At 33.8% G+C, this 9,632-nt stretch overlaps 1 protein-coding gene across 2 annotated transcripts in view; it reads left to right on the top strand.

Annotated features, from left to right (window-relative positions):
• The first annotated feature begins 2,499 nt into the window (after positions 1 to 2,499).
• Positions 2,500 to 9,632, top strand: part of LOC149897198 (paired box protein Pax-6-like) — a 43,538-nt gene continuing 36,405 nt past the window's right edge. For both annotated transcript variants that reach the window (XM_090116688.1, XM_090116687.1), the window contains exons 1-2: positions 2,500 to 2,512; positions 8,165 to 8,390. In XM_090116688.1, the coding sequence (XP_089972814.1) occupies positions 2,500 to 2,512; positions 8,165 to 8,390 (239 nt within the window). The remainder of the gene's footprint in view (positions 2,513 to 8,164; positions 8,391 to 9,632) is intronic.

The raw sequence follows: 9,632 nt of genomic DNA, 5'->3' as shown, positions 1-9,632 counted from the left end.
CTTCCCACAACCGGAAAAAAAACATGATACCATAGAGCTAATAATATTATAACGACTTGTTGAACATTATTTGCATTTAAATTGACCAAGAAAATAAGTGTAATTGCTTGTCTTCATAGAATGAGAAATATAAATTATTACACGAGTTATTGCTACCGTTGTCTATTTTCATTTTTCTAATATTAAATACTTTAATAAGATTATCTAGAAAAGCATATGCTTTGAAACAACAAATAGAAGGAAAGAAAAATTATAAGTCTCAGTATATTCTATTTACTAATATATAATTTAGTTGATACTCAACAGCTATTAATCCAACTAAATTATACATAACAGACATTCTCTACACTGTTTACCCAATAATTCCTCCACTGGCATGTCTATACATTCGTAACTCTACAAGCTAATTATATTAATTAGAAACGGGTATACAGTAACTGGATCTCTGTTGCAGAGATAAGCACAAAGAGGCCGGCGATCGCGGCTGATAACGTCCGATTGACCGTGATGTATCATATTTGTACTGTTCGTACTTGGGAATAAATATTTTATATTGAAAAACGATTTATGAAATATAATATATATAGTTTAATATTGTTGAAGATTAATGTGTTGAAGTTTTGTGCATTTTATTATATTGGGTTTATCTATGTGTGCATAGGTCTGTGTAGAGCTGTGTTTTTCGTAGATTATGTTTAAAATTAAGCAATTTGTGGACTAAATACTATTACGTAGAGCGTAGACAATTGAAATAATTATGATGGAGACATGTGCATAATGAATGCTGGTTGTGAAAAAATATTTAATAGCGTTTTTATTTCTATCTACATAATTATTGTTTTGAATATAACATATTTCCTAGTACCTACTTATTTCTAGCTCTATCAATAAGATAAATTATTATAAAAGTAACTAAACAGATGAAGTACTGAAATAAGAAGACTGGAAGTGGAAGATTTAAAAGGAATAATACCTAAGCTATGTTACTAGCTTAATTTAGTTAAATTAGTAGGTACCTATGACAGGATAATGACTCCAATGATTAAAAAATATTAATATTTTTCCAATAATCAAAACTAACGTTCCTACACAGGTATTACGCATTATGTAAGAAAATATTATACTTTAATTAATTTATCTTTCTATTTACAGACTATTCATCAGAACAACATATAAAACATTTCAAGTTATATCTCAATTACAATTCAATTCAATTTAGCATTCGATTAATTAAAGAAAAATGGCCAAGTATGTCCCATACCCCATTAGTTTGACTACGCTGTCCGCTTTCACTTTGACTAGACTCAAAGCACCCCAGGCCCCTTTGCCCCATTGTGACATTTCTGAAAGGGGAAACCGGGGAATATCAAAGTCATTCGATTGGCAACTTGAAAAGATCAAATACGCAATACTAAAGTACCTGTGCGTTACTTTTCATACACTTATAATGGCCTAAGTCCCGCGAGTTTTGCGTTTTGATGTAGCTTATACAGTCAAGTCGATTGCGTTATTGGAATATTGATACAGCTTGGTGTGTTTTATGTTTGATATTGTAGTGATACTTATTTGAAGGTACGGTAACGATGTGCGTATAAAACGATCCGATCCCACGGATTTCCTTGTGTTAATCGAAGATTTTAACAATAAAAATTGATATTTATCTTTCTACGACTTGTATGTAGGTATAGGTAAAAAAATGTATCAAATAAGTAAAAAATAAACAAATGACGAAATAAAAAGTACAATACAACTCGAGTGCTAAATAACTCAAAAGCAACAATCTCTTACAATAAGGTACACTCAATTAACGGTAGTACTGAGTACTGACATACACTTTCATTGACCTACACATTACTCAAATAAATACTCAAACAACCCGACAGATTGACACACAGAGACGACTACCGTTCGGTTGCTACACGCTGGGTGGTACAGCCTATCTACCATCTCACTTCATTACCGACCATCGATCATTATCGTCTCACGAACTAAAACTATTCCTACTATGCAACAATAGATGGCGTTCTACACAATTCAGCAGCATCATCTACCAATTAGCATCCCCCCTCCCGCTCACACACAAACGGCTAGAACGAGACGCCGCACCCGTAATATCAAAAGGCTTGATTGTAATTGATGATGCGATTGTCTAAGCTTTGAGGTCAATAAATAATCTCTCTTTGCAGGTCACGGAGTTGGAGTGAAAAGCGAAGCACAATCGATAGTCATTCGCAATAAGTGGCAAAAGTTAGTGATAAGTGAAGTTAGGACATGCGAGTGTGCGACGCTAGGACAGGCTAGGAGAGCGCTTGTGGCACGCTAGGAGGCACGATAGGGGTGTGCGCGCGCGGGTCGCGGGTCGAGATACTCTCGAGGCTGGCGCTTCACGGGGGCTGGGGGCGGGCCGCGCCGGCGCCCGCGCACGCCGCCACCACGCTGGTGGGCGGGCTGGTGGCGCCGCCGCGGGAACCCACCACGGCGGCAGAGGCCTTCTGGAAAATGCCACATAAAGGTAACTTGCTTTTTTGTGATTTTACGTGCTAGGTGTTAAGTTAGGAATTATCGCAATTGAGCAATAAATAGTTGAAAATTTGTAAGGAAGTCCAATGAATCGTGTTTTAAGGAATTTCATTTAAAATAACAATATGTTACAATTGACCTATTTTGGCACCTGATGAATGTCATGTAAACTAAATCATTTGAGTTGGTAGGTTAGACTAACAATTAGCCAAAATAGTATAATTATCTTGTATGTGGAATGTCATAGGTACCTACCTACTAGATAATTATTCTATTTTGGCTTTGGCGAGGTATAAACTTCGCGATTGATATAACATATTTCCTTTTTCCATAAATAAACATTTGATTAACTCGTCTGTAAGTCCGTTATATTTATAAATAAATAAAAAAAATATATACTGTACCTACCTACTAAACTAAGGGCAACTATTTCATTCAGTATATAGCTATAACTTCCAAAAACATAAACAACCGTAATATATCATGTGTTCATAAATTAAAAACACAATAATATCCAATTAAAAACACAGAAACGAAATCATGAAGCCGCGTTGTAAACCGTAAAGTTAGGCACTAACAAGACGACAAGTTAGCTCCTAACTTCACAATAGTTCGCAACTTGGCAACTCCCAAGACCTATTACTACATAGTTAAGTGGTCACTTTATGCCCTTTTATTAGTGTTGTACAAAGTGGAACTTACTAGCTGACTAGATGTTTAGTTAGTCTTTCTCGTGAGTTATGGCTTTTATTAAAATTAAGTATCAACCTTGTTAATTACGTAATACATCAATTAATCGACTACAATTTCATAAATTTTCCAAAACAGTCCACAAATCGTTATTATATGTATCTACAAACGCAAAGGAACAAGATGATTTCTTTAAACTCTACATTTCTCTCGTGAAGTTCTGTTCAATTGCAAAGTATCTAATAAATTAAAAAAATAACACATTCTTAAACAATATAAGTTAGGTATTTTAAAACTGCACGAACAAGTATGTTACCAACATTCCTTTTAATGTTATTACCATTAAATATAAATATGTAGTATCACCAGTGACGACCTATAATAAATTATTTTGGCAGAATAACATATATAATAAATCTAACGCAATAATTTACACCGATATCCCTAATAGTTCCCGTTATTTTGAGAAATAACAAAATAACACGATTATTCTAGCAAGCCAGCTAAACGGAGCATGCGACATTCGCGTCACATTAACTCTAGATAGAGACAAATAGAGCGGAAAATCACCGGTAAGAGGGAGATAAACAGCGTTTTCTTTGTTGCGACGTTAAAGTAATTTTAATGATTAAGTACTATCCCGTCTGGGTCTAGCTCGGTTACGCAGGATAAAGTTTAAACCTAAGTTTTCGTACAAAATAGGTTATTTGGTTACATGCAGATTTCAAGTTTATATTCTGATATTTTCAATGCTAGGGCAGTATAATATTATAATTTATATGTTATATCGTAATACTTTATTGAATATATAAATTCAACATTTTCAATTCATACATTTTAATACCAAGTACTTTACCAAGTACTTTTTTTGCTTTCTTATCGATCTTAAGCTCTATTAGACGAATTATGGTAAATTTTAATGGATAATCTGTGGAACAGTTAAGTTTTAACTGCATTGTTTAACTGACAATAAACAAAGGGCTTAAAAAATGTTAAATAACTGTTAAGATTGTTAAAAAAATGTTCGTGTATAATATTATGATTAATTTTTCAATTTTAGAATGTTTTTGGCGCCATAAATTCGCAGCCGTTGAAATGAAATTTATTTATTCTAAAATTTGAAACTGATAAACTTAAAAATCAAACAGAATTTGGACACAAGGGTCATACATCACAAAACTTTTGAACGTAAAATGTGTCAACTTATAGTTTAAGCTTAGCGATTGTCAGTTTTTTGTCCTAAATGGGCGTGGTTGATGTCATAAATTATGTCATGCCGAAACGATGTCATTACATAGACTATAAAATATTTGTGAAAACGATTTGCTACTGTTGTTTATTTAATTTATGTTATTCTATATTATTAGGCACAAGTATTTTACAGGTAATGGTTTTATTGAAAAAGGCAATAGTAAATTTTGTTTTGATTTTTGTTATGTGGTGTTCTATTTAAATTGAAAAAAATATTATTTTACCAGTTTAATACTTAAATTAAGAACATATTTCTATAATTTATATGAAATATCCATACATCCTTTACAAAAAGAAAAAGAAAAATTTGTTTTGTTTTAAAAATATACATTTAAAATTGAGAATTTAAAAATTACCGGTTACTTTATATTTACATTATTTCATCACGTACATAATTAAATCCCGTATTCAACCCCACGTAAGCGGGATGCATTTAAAAATGGCGTTTATCTATACAATTAAACTTCCCCCACAGTCCACAGATTATCATTCAAATACAGATACAAAATAATAATAATAATAGATAAGTGGGGTATGTGTCTGACACCAGGTGTACTGTCAGGGCCAGGGACGACCCTTATGTATGTGTTATGTATGTATGTATTTGATTAATGTTTAATGGAAGCTTCGGTTATATGGTAGATGATGTGCGACGATTTTTGTGTAGTGCAATATGGAATAAAATATATCTATTTAAATTTATAATTTTTAATATAAATTAGTTACGAACACTGGAAATGAATAAAAAAATTATGTAGAGATGCAGCATTCTGTTCCTATTAAAAAAATTTTACAGTAAAAATTTAAGCAGTGAGCAACATATTGTTCGACAGTCTGCGATAAATCATAAAAACTTGCAATTAATTGCTTTTAATTGTGTTATAGTTATTTGTTGAAAAAAAAACACATAAAAAAATATTTTTCTTCTTCTTACATCATATTAAACACCAAAACTATCTGAAAAACGCAACAAAACATCGTCCACAAATTTCATACGACCGAGCGTGGCGTCCATTGTGAGCTTAATATAAAAAATCAACTACAACTACACATAAATTTATAGTCGCGGCCATAAAAACAGGGATTAAAAATAAATCGCTCGAATAAATTGCACCTCTGAAATTAAAACGCTCCCTCACGACGCGTACTCGCGACAGTGGGTGTGAGGATCGTATAAGTTATAAGCGGAAGCGGTAAGCGGTAGCGGGTTTTGATTTGTTATGTGAGCGTGAAGTATATTTAGTTTTACAGCTTAGATTTTTTAATCTGTAGTTTGGAACGTTGAAGTTATAAAAAATAGTAAGTTTACAAAGATTTTACGTACTTAACTTGATTGAAATGCGATGACAATTGACAAGAAACTCTTTATGAATAAATATTGTGAAAATACCTTGAAATTAAAACACATAGATGAATTTTTTGTTATAATTTTCAAAGATTCAGAATTCAACATTTATGTCTGTTTGAATACAAAACTTTTTTCCGTTCAAAAATATACTTTTAATAAAGAAAATATCCTTTATGTATTATAATTATATTCCATTACAATCATACTTACGCTAACCGCCTCCTCCTCTCCCTCAAACCTCACATACAGCAAGTAACCCCAACGATTGTCCATTGTTCTTTTAACAGTCGTTTGCTTGTTAGTGCATGGCCAGTCGTTGATGTTTGACGAAAGGTGAACCAAGAGGTGTTATTTATAACGAGTTTTGGCGCGAAATCGTTCTTAATTGGTGCCATAATTAATATTGAAGGGAACATTGAACGGGAACTTGTTTAATCTGTAATTAAAGGGCATCGTATATTGAGTTTTATGTTTAATTTGCGTTTAAGGACATATTTAAAACAGAAATACAGCCTTAAGTTGAAATATATTTCGTGATATAACTTATTATCGTTTATGTTTCAATGGATTTAACTTTAAAAGAAAGGCGCTTGTTTTATATACGGAAATATTATGCAATGAGTTGAATACTATTTGTTAATCTCGTTTGTAGTATATTGTTAATGGCATTTATTATATTTTAAAATAACATTAATTAACGATAGGTTCTACAACAAACGTTCGGGATACTAATGCTATAAATATCAACTATAATTCTACAATTTTAGTTGACATTTTAAGCATAACGTGTTATTGAAATATTCTATAATCTCATATTCAGTATTCAATCAATGAAATAATAATTAAAGCTATTCCAAAATTTCAATCAAACATTCCAAAATTGTATTATTCGCCCCAAGGCAACCACAGAATTGCGCGACCAAAATCTACCATTGTTTCCCTAACTCCCACCCATGGTGTAATCAAGTCCTGCCCCAAATTCGCCCACAAATTGCATCCAATTGTTCACTTTTTACCATGTAAGGGGTAAAATTATCTGCTTGACGCTTGATCGCATTCGTCTATTCGTGAGTATTGGTGCGGATGAGTCGCTGACGTTTGTCGTTTGCACCACACCAGATGTTTAGGATAGTGTTGATTAACCTATTATTGACATGTTGATTACTATTACTTCGAAGTGTCTAAAAATCAATTAAGAAGGTAGGTAATATACAGTCAAGCTAAACATTTCAATTCAATAACGTTGAACACATCCATATATAAGTATTGCAGTAACGAAATCAAATCGCAAAAAAACTTGAAAAAAAAATTCTATAAATTTTCGCCAACAATTTTTTAAAGATTATGGTAGCTTTCTACCCAAAGCACTTCTACGCACAATGGAAAAATTAAAAAACTAATGAAAGACACTTTTTAACCCGTAACGGCTTACAGGACACAAAGGCTGAATGTTAACAGATTAGACAATAATTTGCGGTCTATCTCACCCTTTTTGGCCAGACATCTCGCAAAGCGGATTATTTTTTTAACGGGTTATATTTTTTAAAACACGATCCGTGCAGGTAGTTGCAAAAGTTTTTGCCATAAAACCTCCACTCGAAAATATTTTGAATCAATACAGCCACTTGAGAAAATTGCATTCGCCGAAGGAATATGAAATAAAGAAGGGTTCGGTTATAAATTGAAAAACGTATCGAAAAATCCAATCTGGGATTAGGGATTATAAGGGCTAAAAACTATGTTGTTATGAGTTTTTATTGCTGTGTTTATAGAGTATGAAATTTTAATAAGTATTTGTCTGAATAATTTATGAGGTATGATACACATTTCTCTTAAAAAATCATTAGATACTTTTATATTTTAGAAAAAATTGTTTCCGATATATTTTCTGCTATTTGGTCAAAAGTATACAATATTTTTTATCGATCAATCAAAAATATTTCATGTAAAATGTTGCCAAGACGATAGAACACACACAGCCAAAAAGTTACCGATCTAGTGTCAAACTCTACATATAGCTTTACTCTACATGGCTTCATCTAACAATCTCTACACCTTAGTCACACCTTAGTTAAAATAGGTATGTGGCTTGTCTGCTAGGCGTGAGGTGTAAATTTTTTTATAAAAATGTACAATTATTTGTTACATTAGTTGTATTAACAAACCTATTAATGAAATTGCCAAGTCACATATCCGTAAATGATGTTATTTAAATACTTCATTCTTTCGTGTTATAACGGTTTGTGGAGCTTTCCAATAAGTTACTTAAACTTTCAAAAGCCATACGTACCTACTAGAATATATATAAAGAATCATGAACAATGTCAGGATAAATCACCACCAAATTGCCAACAGATGAGCTGATGCACAGCGCAGCCATGGGCGGCGGCGCGCTGTTCGGCTGCTCCTCCGCCGGCCACAGCGGCATCAACCAGCTCGGCGGCGTCTACGTGAACGGCAGACCGCTGCCCGACTCCACGCGGCAGAAGATCGTCGAGCTGGCGCACTCGGGGGCGCGGCCCTGCGACATCAGCAGGATCCTGCAGGTCTCCAACGGCTGCGTGTCTAAGATACTCGGCAGGTAACGTATTGTCGCTTTGTGCCACATTTTACTTATTCCTCAAGTGAACGGCAGACCGCTGCCTGACTCCACGCGGCAGAAGATCGTCGAGCTGGCACACGATTAATAATTATATGAATTATTAATGAATTATTAATCGTGTGCTACTTAAATCAAGTATCTATATTCCTAAATACGCATATATGAATGCGTGAACTGTATTGACTATTGATTGTATTAGAATATAATTGAATTAACTGAACTTCCCAAGTGTCACAATAGTCAAAACTAATCCGCTAATAATAACGTATTACAAAATATGTACAAAATAGTAAGCACCCAACAATCAAAGCGAGCGGTTCGTTTAAATGAATTAACACAAAACCTTTTGTCGGCGAACAATAATGTCGGATCGATTGTCTAAGATGAGGTCAAATTCTTGGGGACACACGTTGGCAAATTGACAGAATTCCCATAACGCCTGCTGAGGAGCCGCACAAAGGAGGAACAAAGCCGCGGAGTTCGAGATTTTATGACTTAATCAATACAAAAAGTAGTTTACATTCCCATAGAGCATTGTTTTATTTGAAAGGACGTGTGCGCTCCTGTCGAGTGGGAACCCTGGGTGCTGGGGTGACTAATTTCCTCGGGGTTAGTGCTGATTGCGATTTTATCGCCTGTCGCTAAGCATTTCGGCCCTCCGGCGCCCGATTATTGAAATTGAGTTCAATTCTATTGTAATGTAAACAAATGTTTTTGTTTTTTCTTACGTTGAAGTTTAATAAGCTTTTAATTTATCGGCATTAAAATTTCATCATTCAAACATTATATTATCTACGTTCGCTAGTTGATTAAATCTAGAATCCTCGATTCCTAATTTAAATCAATTTATTTATGCTGTTATTATTTTCACGCTCCACGTATTTCGTTCATTTCAATATTCATAATACAAATTGATGTGAACAAAACGCCAAAAGTCAATCGGAACAATAAAATAATGTAAAGACGTCAATCAAAGAGCTAGAATTTTTAATACAGGGTGTGCCTTTCAGGGCTGTCCCACGACCGCCCCTAAATAAAAATGAAAATAAAACATTATTTTGTGGTAATTGGCGCCCCTGCGGCGGCGACCGCTTGACGTCGGTAAGAGATCTTCGAGAAAAGTGAATTTTTGTTTGCGCCCTTTGGCCCTTAATAATATTTTGTGATGTTTGTTCAGGGGCAGCGCTTGAGAACGAGCTTTTTGTAAACAGTCTTAGTTAT

This window comes from Colias eurytheme, chromosome 26 (assembly GCF_061535395.1).
Source record: "Colias eurytheme isolate Ceu_HAF_F1 chromosome 26, ilColEury1 Martin Lab GWU primary, whole genome shotgun sequence".
Classification (NCBI taxonomy): domain Eukaryota; kingdom Metazoa; phylum Arthropoda; class Insecta; order Lepidoptera; family Pieridae; genus Colias; species Colias eurytheme.
Note: the sequence above shows the minus strand (reverse complement) of the source record. Positions and strands in the feature narration are given on the sequence as shown.